General features: G+C 47.3%; 1 protein-coding gene and 1 long non-coding RNA gene across 2 annotated transcripts; both read left to right on the top strand.

Moving 5' to 3' along the window:
* The first annotated feature begins 4,246 nt into the window (after window positions 1-4,246).
* Window positions 4,247-7,598, top strand: LOC309681534. Its single transcript, XR_014270042.1, has 4 exons — window positions 4,247-4,395; window positions 4,494-4,958; window positions 6,009-6,132; window positions 7,454-7,598. It is a non-coding gene; the product is annotated as an uncharacterized lncRNA (long non-coding RNA).
* Window positions 7,599-7,690: 92 nt separating this feature from the next.
* LOC309681493 (E3 ubiquitin-protein ligase RBBP6-like) lies at window positions 7,691-19,413 on the top strand (the record flags this gene model as incomplete). Its single annotated transcript, XM_082495377.1, has 15 exons — window positions 7,691-7,736; window positions 7,867-7,944; window positions 8,037-8,150; window positions 9,667-9,757; window positions 10,627-10,660; window positions 11,447-11,529; window positions 11,649-11,745; window positions 12,210-12,332; window positions 13,368-13,425; window positions 14,147-14,250; window positions 14,682-14,815; window positions 15,914-16,010; window positions 16,093-16,171; window positions 16,265-16,322; window positions 18,654-19,413. 15 exons carry the CDS (start codon window positions 7,691-7,693, stop codon window positions 18,958-18,960), a joined length of 1,503 nt encoding a protein of 500 aa, XP_082351503.1. The 3' UTR covers window positions 18,961-19,413.
* Window positions 19,414-19,474: the final 61 nt, after the last annotated feature.

Genomic DNA, 19,474 nt, shown 5'->3' with positions numbered 1-19,474 from the left:
AGGCAGGTGTCATATGAGCTGCTCTGGAGAGGACTCGTAAATGCCTTTTTCTATTTCCTCTTTTTTTTTTTTTTTTTTCTGGGCAGGTTGATGCAGCGACCTCTTAGCAGTGAGGAAAGTTTGAACATGCTGATTGAGTGCTGCCGGTACGTCTTGTCCTTTCCTTCCATGGACAAGACAGAAGTACCAGGGGAGACGAAGGCAACAGCTCAGCACGTGCAGGTACCCCCCAGCCCGTCCCTGCCCACCTCTGGGTTGGGATCCCAGTGCGCCCCGGCAGCCCCCACGATGTCAAACCTCCGTCCCCTTCTGCTTTCAGGCTAAGCTCAACTCATATGTGGAAGATCTGGGCCGGATCATGACAGACCCTTCTCGAGGCAGAGGTGACCTCTGACTGCTCCAACGCTGTGGTCAATGTGAGTAGCCCTCGGGCGAAGAAAAGGCATTGGCCTGTCAAGAGCTTGGGCGGAGAGCTTGGCTCAGTGCTCAGTGGGGCTGAGGGTTGTGCAGAGCTACAGGGGAGCCTTCAGAGAAGCAGGGAGCTGGAGAGGGCATCAGGGAGAGAAAGGCACTCATCATGAGACAGGCGCACCCTCCATCAGGTCCTGCATTGCTGTCAGCTCGCACAAAGCGTGGGAGCGGGAGAGGGCCCTGCGCATCTGCACCCACACACTGGACATTCCTGAGGAGACATTCAGGCTCAAGGTGAATCGGCACCAGGGAGCCCAGAACTGGACACAGTACTCCAGATGTGGCCTCACCAGGACAGAGCAGAGGGGGAGGATGACCTCCCTCGCCCTGCTGGCCACACTCTTCTTGATGCCCCCCAGGATGCCATTGGCCTTCTTGGCCACCAGGGCACACTGCTGGCTCATGGGCATCCTGTTGCCCACCAGCAGTCCCAGGTCCCTTTCCATGGAGCTGCTCTGCAGGAGGTCAGCCCCCAACCTGTACTGCTGCATGGGGTTATTCCTCCCCAGGTGCAGTACCCTACACTTGCCCTTGTGGAATTTCATAAAGTTTGTCTCTGCCCAACTCCCCAGGGTGGTCAGACAAATGGCTCAGATGTGTTCTCCATCATTTCAGGATGCCCTTGCCCTTGCTGCCAACAGGCAGTTCTCCATGCGGTTTCCCCAAACCCATCCCTTCCGTGGAGGAAATCTCCTGCCTCGGAACGGGGAGGAAATCTCCTTCCCGGGACCAGAGAGGAAATTCTGACGATGGCCACCTTTATGGAGGGGGGAACAGAGCTACACAGCCTGAGATTTGTCAGCCCCAGAACCTGGCTAGTGGTGTGCTGCTGGACTCAGTTCAGGGTCCCAGTCTTCGCTTCCCACCTTTGGTCTTCCTGGGCAGGTGATGGAGGCTGGCTGTCCCTCAGCATGACTCTCCTTTTCTCCTGGTGCTCGATCCAGCCAAGATCACATCCCTGGTGTCATAGGCGGAGGATGTCACGTACCGCTCTAAGAAGCCCTTCCTGCTCTGCAGTGTTGGAGCGGAGCTGTGACAGGGTCTCTCCTTTGGCAGCTCTCCTGGATGGCAGCGGGCTGTGACCAGCACCTCCCCTGAGTCGAGACACTGCTCAGGCAGACACCTCGAGGACTGGAAGGCCGGGGCGAGTCAACCCCCCTCCAGTCCCCGTTATCGCCTGCTGAGGAATGCCGATGCACTGTGAGCATTTGCTCTAAACTCAAAGAGGGAAATTTTAACTCTAGACGAGTCCCTCTTTCATCCACCTCTCTATCCGTGTGTCTCTAATATGCACATTGGCTCTTACGAGTGGAGGCGTTCTTATACTTTTTTTGCTCCAATGCTTTCTGTCCATTTGTCTGTGCGCGCGTAAAAAGGGGCACCGTGGGCTCATTGGAGTTTCCCGTTGCGAAGGGACCTTTGGTCCAGGCAGCTAAAAACTCAGGTTTAGGTGTGTGTGCGAGCCCTTGAGTGCTGTGTGTTTGTTTGTGCTTATGCGCCCATTCGTGGGAGTCTTGTCATTTTTGTGTCTGTCATTAAGTCGCTGCTGAATTATTTTCTTAAATCATCTTGTAAATCCCTAAATCAGTTAATGATTAAGTGCTGCTAAAATTCAACCTCTTTGATCTGCCTCAAATCGTGAATAAATTTTGATTTGCTGCTGAATCATAACCGTGTCAACTATTATCTTCTGCAGTACCAGCTGACAGATGGGGTTTGTGAATTGCTCTACGCAACCCTGGCCTCCTGCGCTGCAAGGAACTGATCATTCTTCACCAGAGCAGTGGAGGAAAGATGGGTGAGGCTTCTCCGTCACCTCCAGGATCCTATCCCAGAGTCTTCAACCTGAGAACCCCTGGAGCTTATTTACAAAGCTGTAGAAAGCCACGTGCTGACAGCAGAGATGTTGTGCCGCTCCTGCCCGCTCCGCAGCTGCCGAGTGTCTCTGCAGATGGTTCCTACAATCTTCCAGGCAGGTTTCTCCCACGCTGCCCAGGGCAGTATTACCAGGGTTCGGGGGAGTGCTGCCTCAGCCCTCTGAGGCTTGCTTTGGCCACGTGCCTTTGCCTGTAAGAGGGCAGCGAGGAGCCACGGGCTTTGCCCGTAAGAGGGCAGGGGTCAGGGCTGTCCAGGGAGCGGGTCCCCTCTGCTGCAGCCGGTGCCCTTCCCTGCCTGGCCATCGTGTCGGGGGCAGCCCCCTCTGCAAGGGAGAGCTGGGCAGAGCTCAGCTGGACCAGGTTCCCGGGAAGGGTCCCAACGAGAAGCCACGACAGGGCTCGACTCTCTTTTTCCAGCATGCAGGCTCTCTCTCCACCTCTGTGCTGCGTTCCTGGGGTGGCAGCAGGTGCCGGAGGCCATTTGCCACTGCTGCTGGAGAGAGCGTGCCATCTCCTGGGAAGTGAGCTCTGCCCTGAGTAGACGTGGCCGGCATGGGGCCCTTCCCTGGCACCGGCAGAGGAGCGTGAGGTGACACGCGGGGCTGTTTTGGACTGAGAAAATGTCCTGCCTCCCTGCTTTCCTTTAGGTCTGGGACTGCCCTGGAGATGCTGAAGAGGCTCCACCGCATCGCCAGGAGCCACCAGCCGGAGAAGGGCCAGGCTCTGCACGGCGCGGCCATGGCAGTCCTCGGTGAGGGCCGTGGCCGGAGCCCAGACAGCCGTTGTGGCCTGCGCTTTGGCCACGTCCCAGGGCGGCTGGGGCTGGGGCCGGCCTCGGGAGGGCGGCTGCAGGGAGTGGGTGGGTTTGAGGGCAGGAGAAGGGCCGGGGAGCCGGTGCTGGCGGGGCTACCAAAGCCTTGCCAGGCAAACCCAGTACAGAATTCATTCTTCTCGTTTTCTGCCTCATTTGGGCACAGCTATACAGCTACAAAGAGCCCCTGTTTGGATCGCTCTCGGCAGCGTTAGCACTTTCTTACTCTGCTGCTGCTGCCCACCCACAGTTCATTCTTCATGGCCCTCATCTGCTTTCCAGAGCTTTCCTTTCCCCGTGTGCCCCCGTCAGCTGTCGGGCTTACGCAACTGTGGGAGCCTTCTCATATCGTGTCTCTGTTCACAGCTCTCGCCTGCGCTCCCCACCTTGGTCCCCTTCTGTGCTCAGGTGAATCCATCCCTGCAGAAATCTCTTTATTCCAATGCCAAAGTCCCCGTGGTCAGGCGCACGGTATTCCACCTTGCAGTTAGTCTTCAGGCCATCCGCTGATACTTGAGTTACAGACAAGTTGATGGGCTCCTCGAGAGACGAGAAGTTGTTTCGATGCCTTTGTACTTCTTCCCCAGCTTGGGTGTCACTACCGCTGAGCCTCGGACCATTTGTGCCCATGAAGTCACTGGCACCTGCTTGTCATGTAAGCGCCTGTCATCCTTGCCGCTGGCAGACCCATGGCGTACAGTACAGGTGTGCTCCGGTGATTAGTCCGTCCAGCCCTGTGGTGGTTTTGGGTTTGTTTTTTTTTTCCCCAAGAAACCAGCAGTCACATGCACTTCTAGTCCTCTCGCTTGAATTCTGCCATGTATCTACCTCCCTTCTCTTTGGCTTCATCTGTATCCTTCGTAGTCGTCAAGTGACGGCATCCTTCTCTGTCGAGGTCACAGCTCCTTTTCCTTTTGGTGCTTCCTGTTATGCTTTACTCCAAAGTTCCACAGTTTTGGTCTAACAGTGCTAGATAGTTTTTGTTCAGGGCAGCCTGGGACCTGAATGGGAACAGAGGTGTTAACTGGGGACACAGGCGTACGCTGTTCTTCCTGCATGAGCCGTGGCAGTGGACATCACGGCAGCAAGAAAAAGCAATGAACCCCATCAATGTGAGCAGGTAACGGCTAACGGGGGACTAACAGGAAGCAGCAAGTTTCTCTACCCAAAGAAAAAGGTACAGTGAGAAACACGCGGAGAACAAGGATTTTGGTTAAAAAACAGCCAAAGAATAAGGTTTGTCTCAGATTTGTTTCTAAGACCACAGTTTCTACAGCAAGCAGCTGGGTACTGTTTAAGCCCCGCCAAATGGGTTTGTTCCATGTTACGTTAAGGAAACAGTGGAATGGGAGACTCTGAAACGTTCCGATTTTCCACGCTTTACTCTGAAGCAGTGGAGATAAAGGAAGATGTTCAAGCTGGACAGGTCCCAAAGCACCATCTTTATGACCTCATGAGCTGGAGGAGCAGCTGGCGACCGTGGAACCTCGGAAGCGTAACATTCTGTACCGGCTGGTAACTGCATTTGTTGGTCCAGCAAGCCTGGAGCAGGTACCACCTCTCCGTTTGTGTGTGTTTCACTGTGGGTTGTAGTTTTGTTTCAAACAAAGAATCAGAGGTAAGGTTCTGACGGTCTAGTTTTTGAAAGAAAATGACTGCTTTCAGGATAAGGATACGATTTGCCTGACTGTTGATAGCTTTAACGTTTTCATGTATGTTCTGGCAGTGAAGGAGAAGCACAAAAGGTGAAAATGGCCACAGCTGGGAATGACGACTACTTTTATTCCGACTCTGCACAGGTAAATGCAGTAGATTTGAGAGTGGTTTGTATCCTTGATTGTCTTGAACTGTCCGTGTTGAAAGGGAGGTTTATTATGTGAAGTTAGAAGTTGCTATGTCCCTCTGGCTGGGTTATGGCAGCATCTGTAGATCAACTATCTGATCTTCGGAAGTGGCGAGAAGAGCTAATGACCATCTAAACTATGGACGATTTCTCCTGGGAACTGGGCTCAGATACTCAAAGAACACACAAGTTAAAAACCGCGCATCAAGATCACTCATCACTGTCCTGTTGACCCCACATTATATTGATTCTGAATAAATAGGCCGTGTTTGCAAGTTCTGCTTATAGCGACTACCTGAATTTTGCAAAACCAGTTCCTTAAAGCAAAGTCCTTCAAAAGGGGTTTGTTTTTCCAGGAAATATTTATGTTCCACCTGGTGAAAATCCGGGGGCGGCTGTAGGGCTCTTTGTTCTTGCATCCATTTCAGCACGGGGGATTTAGGCGTTAATGGCGGGGCGATGGGCTTTGGCTCCAGCCCCCGGCGTGTCTCGGGGGATGGCCCAGTCGTATTGACTACAGTCCAACAGTGGCGTGGGTTTGAGATGCTGCTCCTAGACCCAGCCACTGGTAGCTGGAACTGGGTGAAACTGACCTTCAAATACTCCAACGTTTTCAAGTGTGACTTTGTTTTCCTCTACAAAATTGCTCAGAAACTGGTTAAGAAATAACCGACAACCTGGCATTTCCAGCCGTCGGCTGGGATGTCGTTCATATCCAGGATATAAACCCGAGTTTATATTTGTCACCATAATAGCGTTGTACCTGGACTACTGTATCATCTCCCCCATTACTGAAAACCAAAGAGTTTTAAAAGAGGAGATTCGCATTTAAGGCAACCACTAGAGCATGGGAATGTAGTGCGACTTACCCACACAGTCATTGTCCTCATGTGGGTTCCGGGTGCAGATTCTCTCGCTGTGTTCACAGCAGCACGCCCCGTATTGATCCATTTAGTCCATTTTTATTGTTGTATTTACAGTACCTGAAAACTGTTTTCTCCTGCAGCAAAAGTACAGCAACACCTCCTGTTTCTGGGAAAGTCAACCCTTGGGCTGTTTGAGCATCAGTTGTGCCTTCCATCACAGCAAACCTCGTTACATAAATGGACTTTCTTTGCCACCGAGTAACAGTGAGTAAAAATATGTTCTCAACCATTTCTTCATGAGAGTGCGTAGATATGGGGAAATGTCCTCCCAGTGCTTACTTCCCGTGCTTACATAGCATGTATTAAGGTCAAGAAACGTACCGTGGCAAATCATTTGGGTATGATCTGCTGCCCCGGCAAGTTGAAGGCAAAGAAAGGAATTGTATTGGCCTTTGAATAGGGTTGCCGTATGAATTTTTTCAGCGGTCACGTTACAGGTCTTCCTACCTATGAGTGACACGAAAGATGAACTCACAAATGGCAATTTAGGTTGCCAAGGTCCACGGAGTAAAAGTGTTGCTTTCCTTGGGTGTTTGCTAGATTAAATCTCTCCAGTAGTGAAAGCGGTGAGTAGGCAGGTAATGATGTAAGAGAAATGAGGAGTGGTGTGTGTGGTGGGGGAGGAGGTTGGTAGGGCCACCGGTAGCAATATCTGTTGATGCAGCACAACAGGTGAGATGGATGAGACCCCCCTCGGATAGAGAACGTCAGACTACAGTGCTGTGCGTGCAGGTGTCTTTCCATTCATCGTTTTGAATAAATTTTTCAGGCGTGAACGTTGGACGCTATTGAAATACAGTAATAGTGTGCAAGGCAGTACCATGTCTGAAAATCAGAGTATTTATGGAAAAAAACCCAATTATAAGTTGCTTTTCTTTTCCCTCAGTCCATTCTAAGAGGGGCTCTCTGTCTACCAGGAGTCCTGGTAGACAGCTGGAACCTGGAGCAGGGTAAGAGTCCAGGGCAGGGAACCGAGACAGATGTCAGAAATCGGGTGGAAGCCAGAGTGAGAGCAAGTCATAGAAACATAGAATCACAGAATAGTTTAGGTTGGAAGGGACATAAAGATCATCTCATTCCGACCCCCCCTGCCCTGAGCAGGGCCACCTCCCAGCAGCCCAGGTTGCTCCAAGCCCCGTCCAACCTGGCCTTGAACACCTCCAGGCATGGGGCAGCCACAGCTTCTCTGGGCAACCTGCGCCAGGGGCAGCGTAGAATGATCACGATGTTCCTCTTTTCAAAAGGCTTTCTTCCGCACTGCCTCCTCTGCCCATTCAGAGGAGCGAGTGCCCGTGATTCTTCCTGCTCTCTGTAGCTGGAAGGTGCTCTCGGAAGAGAGTGTCTCTCCTCCTCTCTGGTGGTTGGAAGATGCCAACCTCCGCAGAAGATTTTTTCTACAAGACACAATCTGCCTATTTAACGATTCTTCAATATGATAATGATTTAAAAACTGTACCTGCTGGTCTGAACCTGGACTTGATAGTCTTGTTCCCTCCTAATAAAATAAATGTGATGTTATCTGCAGATGCCCCGTTGCCACAGGGTGTACCAGAAGGGATTCTGCCTCCAGCCCATCATCAACAATTGCTCAGAACTCCTAAGAATATTTCACTACCGGTTCACCCTCCAGTGATTATAAACCTGAATGATGAAGACGACGAAGAGGAGGATGAAGAGGAAAAGAACTGTAAAGAGTTTTTTTCTTTCTTTTACAAGGAAGTAGAGTGGGGTTTTTGGACCCTTGCACTGTACTTCACAACTGATGTATTATAATAACCATTACACTTTGCGAAAAGCGTTGTTGACAAGTTTTGGAAATAGTTTCCAGCTATGACCCAAGTGAAATTCATTATGGTATTTGCTTATTATTTGATTATTAAGAATTGTTGAAGGCCTTTGTATAGATACCTAGAAATCTTTAAAAAATATTTCCTACAGATGTTCCTGAATGGGTGCCTAAGACTGCTGCCGATATTGAAGAGGAAAGAGCAATAAAGGAAGCGTGCTATATATCTGGTAAATATGGAATTGGTCACTCTTTCCTAAAGAGCAATGCTGCCAATATAGTAAACTTTGGTGTTCTTTTTCCCTCTTGGGAATATATTTAGGCGAGTATTACGGGACTCAGTACCATCACAAACACCGATCAAGAAAAACTGCGTCTTCACGTTGGGAAAACGAGCTATTACCCTTGGAAGGTACCAAGCGACACTTGCAGAAAGGCAAGTGCTTTCCGTCTTTTCGGACAATGTTTACCAGTTTTTAAATTACTGTTACAGGGAGAAACGATGACATAGTTTCCCGTCCTCCCCGCTTTTTTAATTTAGTGACGATAAAGGGTAGCATATTACAAAGAGCATAAAAATCCTTCATTCCTTTGTCCCCCTATATATTTATGCTGTCACACGCGTGGTGACTCGCTGCATCAGTCGATTGCAGACGGAAAAGATGGAAAGGAAATGGGCTGTTAACCCTACGCGTATGTTCCTGAGATACACAACATAGGGTCACATTTCTCAGGGTGCTCTTGAGTACAGATAACTCTGTGAGAGTCCTTTCCTATAGGAGGTGACTGTTCTGTGGCACAGAGGAACACATTTGCTGAAGGGAAAAGATGTGAGGCACTGCCTCGGGAAGGAGAAGCAATTGCATCAAAGTATTCCAGCGTGACAGGCACTTAATGATGATGTCTTTCCTACTTTTTAACTGAGATTACTTTTCTTCCTCTGCTGAGGGGTTTGGGTCTTTCTAATCTGGAGAAAATACGACAGACGGGGGATCTTATCAATGCTTATAAATCCTTAAAGGGAGGGTGCCAGGGGGATGGGAACAGTCCTTTTTAGTGGTGCGCAGTGACAGGACAAGAGGGAATGGGCACAAACCTGAGCATAGGAAGTTCCATCTATAACACGAGGAGGGACTTCTTCCCTGTGAGAGTGGCAGAGCACTGGCACAGGCTGCCCAGAGAGGTGGGGGAGTCTCCCACTCTGGAGCCATTCCAAACCCACCTGGACGCCGTCCTGTGCCACTGCTGTAGGTGGGGGGTGGGCGTGGGGCAGCTCCAGAGGCCCTTCCGGCCCCCACCAGTCTGGGATTCATTCTGTGATTCTGTAAAGCGCTGAGCATCTGAGCAGTTTGGTTGTTGATGCTCCAAGAAAGGGACAGAGCTCGCGGGCTCTCTTTTGCGTTCTGTCGGTCTTGAGCACTGGCGGCATCAGGTGAACCGCTTTTAGGTCACGGCTGTGGAAGCCACGGCGCAGAGTGTTCATGCTTTAGCCAAGGGCCTGTTGTGTTGCAGGGCAAGCGTGTCAGACTGTGGAACCTGGTTCATGAAGTGAGACTTTGCTGTGGTTTGCTTTTCTCCAAAGGTCTCTTGGGTTTGTAGCTGCACAGAAGCCAAAGCAGCTTCAGCTAAACTGGGAGAGAACCTCATGCATTGGCAGACTCTCCTGTAGTGACCTTTGACACCATTTTGCTGTTGGCATTCAAACTACTTTAAAACTTGGAGGTTTTTCTGCTTGAGTTTGATTATGAAACCTGAAGGTTTCTTGAAAGGTACTGTTAGAGTGTTGAGGCGATAACAGCACAATGTTACACAGAAAACTTTGCTTTTATATCTGTGAAAGGATTCTCTGAAGTGCTGTGTAAGTACATAGTATACGTACAGAGTAAGGACATATATTCTTAAAAACCGACTGATGTTCTTTTCTGTATTTATGTTGTTTTCGGAATACACAGATGACGATGCTCCAGTTCCTAAGAACTCCTCGGTAATTGCCGGAAGAATCCCTGCTGGAGGAGTTAAAGCTAGCAGCAAACCATCAGTTATGTAAGTGTCGGTAAAGCACTGTCTTCTTTGTTCGGGGTTTAGCGTGTGAGCTTTTTTTATGGCTATTAGTTTACAGCGGCTTTGAGACTGTACCTCTCCTGTTAAAGCTGCTCTGACCTTTTGCTGTCATGGGGCAGATTTTAAGGTATCTTTTATTTTGGTCACCAGGCTCCTAAATCGCACAAAATCCTAGGAAATGCTTTCAGGTGACATCGCTACTACTATTTTTAGTCTATTTAGCGTATGGAACACATTCAGTATTTTGGCACCTTCATGGCTAAGCGTGGTGGGTGTCCGAACACAGTGCGTGGGCTTCCACAGAGAAGCACTGTTCTGCAGACTGTGCTGCTGAGATTTTTGATATTTCTTTGTCAGATAACTGATGTGTTTCATGGAAGTAAACTTGCACTTTGAAGCATCAAGATTATCCCTGTTCCTTCTTAGAAACTAAACTGCTCTATCTGGTACCCATTTGTAATACCAGGGACCCACAGATTGGCTGAAGTTACCTCTATGCTTTGGTGGCCGATGCTTCAAGAGCACAAAACTGTAGCACAGACTTCACTTTTTTGATACTTACAGAGCCGAGACAAAATAGCTGAGGACTTCCTCTCGCACTGCCGCGTTCTCCATCTGTCAGTCTCAAAGTGCTTTGTGACCAAGGAGAAACGCGGTTTGGGGTTTGGTTTTTTGTAGTCCCAGGAGAGAACAGGTTCACAGGTTCTGTATACAAAGGAACTTCCCCATTCACTAGATTGTCAGAACGTAACGTTTTGGTGTTCGGGTTTTAGAATGTGTTTTCACTGCTTTATGTTGGGTACAAGTGCTGTATTCGAAGTTCTGATCCCCTTTCTTTCTTCTCCTAGAAGTCGAACTGGGCCAGCGAGTGGAACATCAAAAGCAGTATGTAAAAACAGTCTCAAAGGTTTTTCTACGCACTGCACTTAATTCTAAACGATGTCGCCTTGTATTACTTTTCCAAACATTGACTTAATCTATTTTCCAGTAAAATGTAGTCTATGTTGAAAACAACATCTTTAATTCAGCGTAGAAAACGTGAGTAATGCCATCATTTGCACAGTTCTCATGTGAATATCGGTATTTGTGCCCAGCGATGCGTTGTATTTCACAGTGAATATGCTGGAATATTTCCCGTAGGAGGTTATGTTGTACACAGAATGTGTGATGGGTTTTAGATCGTGCAGGTTCAAGGTTTGCCCAGCTGAACTTGGTGCCGTGTTCTACCTCTGTCCGTAGCTAGTGATGCGTATGTTTGTATGGGCGGTCGTGTGCTTTTTGTGTCCTGCCACGGAAATTGTTTAGAGCGTACTTTTAGTACAATTTAGTACTTTTAGTATAATTCTTTCTGCACGTAGCTTCAGTCCGCTTGGAAGAAAACTGGATTGGTCACACCAGTCTTTCTGTGAGGTACAAACAGAGCCGAAGGTTCTGAGTGCCCGAGAATGCTCTTTTCAAGTGGGTGAACGGGCACATAAACATCCCGCGATGGCGTAAGGACTCCCCAGAACACCTTCAGGACGACCGTATTTGATCGAAGCAGCTGTTTTCACGCAGCCTCAGCTGGCGTTGTGCTGCTCACCCACAGGATGGGCTGAGCGGTGCCGTCTTGGGCTGTGTGGGCTTAAACGTGTTTCTAACGTGTGTGCCAAATACTTCCCTGTTACACAGAGCGACGATCTGGCCGGTGCTTCCGAAGAAGAGAAAATAAAAGCGGCGATGATCCAGTTGTGCCGTGAATACGGTCCAGTGAAGTAAGTGTTGATAATGTCACATCTCTTCTTTGAAGATTATGGAAAGATTGTAGAGGTGGGTTCTTTTAACAAGAGAGACAAATGCATACCTTTTTCTTCTCTTCCCAAAAACCTGTTAGTTCCATGAAGAAACCCTTGGCTCCACCTCCAGCCTCATACATTTGCTTTCGTTGCGGGAAACCTGGCCACTATATAAAGCACTGCCCAACACATGGGGTAAGATTGTGGGGGACTTCTGGCGTTACTTAGCTTTTATTATTTTTACCTTGGCAGTTAGGTAACGAACACATGAACTCTCCTCTTCAGAAGGGTTTCTCTTGGGGTGAAAGACAGAGGCTATATGGCACTGTTGCAAAACCCTTCAAAATTCAGGGGAAACCTAGCATTAAAAATGTAGCATTTTCTTTTTTCTAAGTCATAAAAATGAAATATGTCCATAGATCATTCTCTGTGCACTTTCCTGCATATTTATATATATTTCAATACTATTGATTTTCTTTCTAGTCTTAACCCTTTTTAATGAGAGTTCACAGCTTTTGGTATTGCGTGTAAAACCGAGAAACCCTTGCGCTAGGCAAAAGGAGAGGATTAAGGGCTTTAGCTGCTTAAAATAATCATTGGAATGTCATTCTAAGTGTGGGTCTTAAGATGAGATACATCTGTATTTCTTTTCTGAACAGGACAAAAATTTTAAGCCTGTTCCCAGAATTAAAACGAGCACAGGAATGTCAAGGGGTTTCCTGATGGAGGTGAAAGATCCCAATACAGAGGGGGCTATGCTGAAAAACACCGGAAAATACGCAGTACCACTTATTAATGCGTAAGTACGGAGTTAATTGGATGGACCAAAAAGTGAAGGGGACAAACCATGCATAAATGCCTGAGTGACGATGCAACCGAGTTGGCCAGCGTCGGTCATTACGGGGGAGGAAGCACTGGCGTTGCGTCGTCACCTTAACAACTCTGCTACTTGCTGGTATTGAAATGGGGTGGTCCTACTGTCCGTGCCCCTGGAACTTGGTTAAACTTGCAGTGCGCTGAGAATCTGTATCTCTGCTAAGAATCTGTATCTCCGTAGTGTTTACCGTGGAGTTGTTCTCTTGGAAAGCTTCTGGTTCATGTTCCAAAGGCTTCTTGTAAAATTTAACAAATAGCTGTCAGACCGAGATTTCCTCCCCTGCTCTGACTTTTATCAGATCCCATGTGGGAAACGCACTGAAGTTTTCCTGTTGCTATAAACTAAGAGAATAGTACTGTGTGCTGACAGGAGTGGCTGTTCCAAAATGCACTTGGTGGCACTTCTGTTCTTCTGTCACGCATCTCCTTTTGTAGAAGCTGTAACATAGACCTCTTCCATGTATAAAATGCACTTTCTTGGAGATGAACTTTATCCTGAGCCTGCAATTTGCAGGTACCCTCTGGCACAGGAGAGGTGGGATTCATTGCACCTGATTTCTGGCTGTCAACAAATGATTTTTCTAGTCTGAGCTAATTTCGTAGTTGATCCAATGAATGGGAGAGTTGTGCAGAAGGAAGATTGTTCCCCCCTCCCTCTCCTGGTGTTGTGGCTATTGCAAAGTGGTTTAAACGAAATGCCTATGGTTCGGAAGGCAAATGTGGAGTGAGAATTCCATCTATTATTTTCCTCTGATGATATCCAAAGCTTGGAACCGTTTTCCTTTACCCATCTGTAACTTTTTTCTTTTTCCTTCCCCACCCCGCCCTCCAGGGAAGCTTATGCGGGAGGACAGAGGGAAAAGCCTTCCTTTTTATCAGAGGAGCCGTCCTCCTCCTCAGAAGACCCTATTCCAGCTGAGTTTTTGTGTCTCATTTGTAAGGAGATAATGGCTGATGCCGTTGTTATTCCCTGCTGCGGAAACAGTTACTGTGACAAATGTACGTGTTCTTCCCGTATTTGTTAATTCCAAATACCTCTGATTTTCTGGGAGCAGAAAGAGGAGATGACAAAATTACTTTGTTACCCGTTCTATTTCATACTAAAGTATCCCCTGAATAGGAAAGGGGATTTCCTTTTTGTACACAGGAAAAAAAAAAGGCAGAAAGCATTTTTCCCTTTGTACGTATCCAGTTAAATCCTCTTTCCATGCAGAAGGAGGAGTATAAGAGTGCATAACTGCGCAGCACATTCCAGTATGAGATATCGAATGCATTTAGTTTTTTCACAGCACCTTCTCTCATACAAAATTATACACCAACTCTGGTGATGTACTGTGCTCTGCAGCAACGGGTCGTTGGGCATTTAATCCGCATTCTTTCCGGGGGAGAGTTGGGGAAACCCTTGAGAACTCAAACCTACCAAGGTTTTGTTGAGGTGTGTTTTATTCATTAACCGTGAGGTTGGTGACTTCTCACTGCACCGGATAGTGGAAAAAAAGACTGGTTGAACCATCAAGTGTTCCACTGGTGAAATATCAAAACTGTATAGGTATTTGCTGCATACTGGAATTTAGTTACACTGCTGAATATTTATAGCTTCACCCTCTCAATTAAAGCCATATTCCCCCATCAATCATATATGTCTTTTTATAATTGATTAGAACCCCCAACATTGCCTTCCTTTGCCTAAAACTTCTGTGATGACTCTAATGGCACACAGGTATTAGAAGGGCATTACTGGAGTCTGAGGAACGCACATGCCCAAAGTGTCATCAGACAGATGTCTCCCCTGATACTCTCATTGCCAACCAGTTCCTACGCAAGGTAACGTCATGGCTTCTACCTAAACTGTTTGTGAGAAAAGTCTCTTAGTAAGAAGCTGAAAGGGAAGAAGATATTAATTTACATCTCCTTAAGCAAGGCTAGATGGAATAATAAGGCCACATGTTCTTTCTAAATACATCGTCTGTTGTTAGAGAAGCTTACAGCTCTTTAGAGACAATGGGGCCAGTTCAGGGCACACTTTTCTTTTCCAATTCGGTGGGAACACTGAAGTGCTTTAACTACAGATACTCTGAGTTACCCGTCAGTACTATCCGTGTTTAATGCGACGTGTTCATACATCCGTGGGTTGATTCATTTTAGGATTGACAACGTTTGCAGGAGCACACAAGTAACGTTACTCTGTGCAGCCTTTTGGTCGTATATCTACTAAGTTTCATATTACCTTTTTGTAAACGTTTTTCTGCCTCCAGGCTGTGAACAACTTCCACAATGGCACTGGCTACGCAAAAAGGCTCCGTCAGCAGATTCAGCAGCAGCCGCCGCCTCCGCCTCCGCCACCACCTCCACCACCGCTCATGCCTGTTGCACCTCCTGGACCTTTTTGGTAGGAAATCTGTAGATCAACGTGAATACATATGAAAGACACCAAAATGCTGCAGTCAGATTCTTCTTCTTGAGCTTCTCTGCTGGCGATTTATGTACCATTAGTGACAGTTCCAGATAACTGGGGAATTTCTGGGGTTTGTCTTTCCTTTGAATGAGGACACGTTGATAAGTTGGAAGTGTGCCTCATGCAAGAATTTTCTCAGAAGCGTTTCTCGTTTGGTTGCCTTATCAGTCGTTCAGTAAAGGTTTACCCTGAGAGAGGAACAGTTTGTCCCCAGGAGCCCTTTGATTGCACGTGGCTCACAGTTCCTCAAGGAACCATTTAGGAACGTCAAACCTTCTGGAGTGCATCAATTTCTCTTTAGGACTGGGGAAATAATACTCTCCTGAAAAATGTAAAAGTACAATTATAGGTAAACTTGGCCAGGTGTTTTTTCCACAGTCTTTGTATGACTGATACTATGATAACTCAGGGTCATCCTCAGTAATACCCAGTGTAGTCAGTGCCGCATACAGATTGGATAATAAACGCTGAAACACTGTAAATCGGAAGTATTTACAAACATGACAGTCTAAGTTTGCAACCCAGTGAAGTCACATGAAAATACATGAGAAATCTGTGCTATTGTTTGGGGCTCGTATCCTTTCGACTTCATGCGCTGAATGCAAACAGCCGCTCTGCCCAGCAGACTGTCGGGCTCGGCCGTACCGTTGAACGCACCGGATCACAGTTCAAAAGAACCTCTCGGGCAGCCTCTGAACGAGCGCATCAACATTTCCCAATAGAACTGCAGCTCTTCCACCTTCCCACGCTGAGATTCAGCGTGTGGGTTCCACGTGCTCTGATCCTTCCATGTGCAGCCAGCTTAATAAACTATTTCTCCGGTGCATTTTCTCTTTCGGTGTCAGTAGTCCACAGGGACTTCTCGACAGGGCTTCATTTGGAATTGGCCAACTTCACATTTGTAAATCTGAAGGGATTTTTTTTGGTTTTTTTTGCGTTTACAGTAGTCAGCCTTTTCTCACTTTAGACTTCATATTTCAAGCAGCTCTCCAAAACGCTGTTTGATTAATAAAAATGTGTGGTTTGTTGTAGCGGTGCCGATAGTATTATACCTCTTGCGGCTCTGCTGACGGTGGCCAAACCTCCTCAGTCTTCCTCTCTGTCAATCAGCAGTTTGTTGGAAGAGAAGGTAAGTTTGATGTCAACACAGGCGGGGATTCTTGTATTTTAGTAGAGCTTATTTTCCAACTTACTTTCCATTTCCTCACAAGGCCTGTCAGGGGCCTGTGCTGCGAGAACCAGCGTTCCCAACTCTTCTGGGCCCCCAGGGACAACCGATACCCACAACTGGTAAGGAACAATACCTTCAGAATTTCTTTTAAAAAATGACCTTCAGACAAGCTGAATGGGACTTTGTTCTTTTTCCTCTCCCCGCTCCAACAGGGCGCCCAATGGGAGGCAGCGCACATCGCTCAGCCGGTGGCAGAGCGGGCCGGGAACTGTAAGTGTCCTACAGAAACTCAACACGTTCCTACTTGTAACCTGTTAAACGAGGCCGTAACACGTAACTTACACAACAGCTGATTTATAACGAAAAAAGTCTGCACAGATAGATGTGGAGATTACAAGTGGTAATTAGTTTTTAAACGGCTTGATTCGAATTGGCTTTAAAAGAGGGGATCTGTGCTTGCAGTAGGATGATTTAAAATAAAAGCCCAGTACAGGATTGAAAAGAGGACTCTGGAAAATGAACGCTTTTTGAGGAAACCATAATTCCATAGAAAAACAAAATATAATTAAAGGATCGGGTGGAAAGCCACCCTTTTGATTACTGGCTGAATAGAGCTGGAGAAATCGATTTCCCAATAGAAATCAGCCTCCAACATTCTTTTTTTTTTTTTAGATCTTAGTTGATACTAATTGAGCAAATCCTTGGAACAGTCAGTGCCGTTATTTTATGACAATTCTGAATTTCTTCAAGGCATTCACCTCCAACAGCCAAGCTGCTTTCTCTCAGTTGGAGAGAGAGGAGACTGTTTTATCCATCATTGCAGTGTCAAGCTGGTCCTTCCTGATGGTAGATATTTGTTCTAGATGGATTGTAAGGGCGCAGAGTGGTTGTAAAATCTTACGAGAAATAAAACCAGAAACCAGGATCCATTCCACAGATTGTCTAAAATAAGCAAGAAAATAACAGTTCAGGGACAAGGACGAACCAAATACATGATGGTGAGGCGACAACATCGGAAGTATCACGTGTATCGAGGAGCAGCAGAGGAGCGGTGGGCGCTCGGCACATGGGAGATGGGAGTTTCTTTTAAGCATGGGCAGCCTCCACCCACAGTCGCAAAGCTGAATACAAGGGGAGAAGACTGCGGGAAGTGTTGGGGGTGAGGGTGTGGAAGGCAAATAAGAGGATCAAGAAATGAGCGTAGTCTCAAGTGGCTCCATGAAGTAGTGTTGTTCTTCACTTCTGTATTTCGAGAGTAGACCGGACTGCAGTTACGCTAAAGCGCATCTGACATGAGCAAAAGTGACGTAGTGCTTTTTCCAATATACTTTTGTGTTGGAGACGGTAAACATGCAAAACTATTCTAAATGAAAACGATTCAAATGAGCATAGGCTTTTTTTGTGCAGGTAACTGTTTGAGATGTCCGTACTGGAGAAGCAGGTTGTCTAGAAGAATCGGGAGGAGTCCCGCTCCACCCCCGGTCGTTACAGGGGTTGGATGATTCAAGGGATCAGCCCTGACGGGAGTTTCCTGTGTAGGGTACGAGCTCACATACGGCAGAGGTTACAGCAGAGCAATCGTTAGAATTGGGCAGCAGTTGTTCAGGAGCAGGTGTCGCTGTTACTAAAGCTGCACCGTAGTGACATCCTTCACCTCCTGACAGCCGTGACGAGGCCAGAAGCTGAACAGGTGTCGTTGTGGGATTTTCTGCGTCTCCCTGTTGCGATTGTAACACTACCTCAAAACGCTTTGGAGGAGACAAGTGAGAGAAGGTGTCTTTGTTTCCTCTTTTATTTATCACACGTGGATACATGTAGAGATACTTACCTGGGCTGAAAACTGGTGGCTTTGGCTGGTATTTTGTTGATATTGTTAAATTTTTCTTTGGAATTGAAAATCAGGCTTGTTTGTCAGGAAACTTTACACCGGTGAAGGACTTTGAGAGGAGGAACGATGCTAATGAACGTATGAGGAATACTTTGAAAGGGTTCTTTAAAAAGTAATGAGAGACGAATTTGTGAAGAAAAGACTCAGGGTACCTGATGTCTTCTATCCCCCAAAATCACTTGGGCAGGAGTGGGAATAGCTGGCTCTCAGTAATGCTGCCAGTATCTTTCCTAGAGGAATGGCATTGCGTCATAGTGCTGCAGGCTGAGTTTAGAAGCTCTTAGGACGTTTCTTGAAATGCTGTCACCAGCCTTGGTGAGAGCTATCATGTGCATAAGACATAAGACTTGCTCTTTTTGCATCTTACTGCAACAGAAATGGTTTGCACTGCATGGAGTTGCTGAGTAGTACCAGTCGAGGCCAGTATACACCACCTTAAATCAATCAGTGGCTATGGTAGTTGATGTGCTGGAAGTGAGTGGAAACAGACTTCCCCTTCCCGTATGCTTTTACACTAACAAAGCAGCAGCTCTTCTGCCTTGGAAGCAGAAACTTTTACATGCCATCAAGTTCTTCAATTTGCAGTAGCGCTGTCAGTGGCCAGAAGAAGTTTTGACATAAGCGTATGGAGAGGGAAAAAGGGAACAACGAAATTGGTGAGGAAAAAAAAAGTACTTGCATTTATTGCTTTTGTGTTGTGTTCTTTTTTAAAGGTCCAAGACTTCCTGTAGTGCTTCATCTCACCGCAGTTCCTCTACCTACTCCCCGTCAAGACCACATTCTTCCCGCTCTCGCGCTCGCTCCCGCTCCCGCTCTCCATCATTTCGTCGTTCCCATTCTCGTGCCTATTCGCGATCACCACCATATGGAAGAAGAGACAAAGGGAAGAGGCAAAGGGAAGTTACAGCGCATGACAGGAAATCGTACTATGGCAGATCAGTTGACTTTCGTGACCGATTTGAAAGGGAAAGGCACAGAGATTGGGACAGGGACCACAGAGGACGATATGGAAAGTATTAACAAGGACTATGCTGTTGGCGCGCAACCTCGACCTCCAGTAAGCAGAGAGAAATATTCTCCAGAGAGGTTTGGTCCACCTGGGAGGCGACGAGAGAATTCACCATATGCTCGGGGACGTAGGGAGGATTATCCCGGTGGGCAGAGCCACCGAAGTCATCACAGAGCGGGAAGTTACCCAGAAAAACCATGGAAGGCTTCCCAAGAGAAGGCAGGATACCGATCATGAAAAATCTCCACAAATGGAACCTCCTGTGAAAAAGCTGAAAAAGGAGTTGCCAAAGACAGCGGCGTTAAAACATCTCCCTCTTAAAAGGATGCCGCTATTTTGATACTATCATTTAAAGAGTAGTCCCCAGTTTGGGAAGACAGACGGGCAGTACCTTATCAGTCTCAGCGTAATGTTGTACCATATTACTCGTCTTCAAGAAACACAGCAGCAACACTTGACCTAGTTCCGATGGATTTTTATTTCTTGAAAACAGTTAGTCTTCTCTTTGCTAGCGCGTGTGCAAAC

This window comes from Vanellus vanellus, assembly GCF_965231255.1.
Source record: "Vanellus vanellus genome assembly, chromosome: 25".
NCBI lineage: Eukaryota > Metazoa > Chordata > Aves > Charadriiformes > Charadriidae > Vanellus > Vanellus vanellus.
This window is presented reverse-complemented; position numbering and strand designations above follow the sequence as displayed.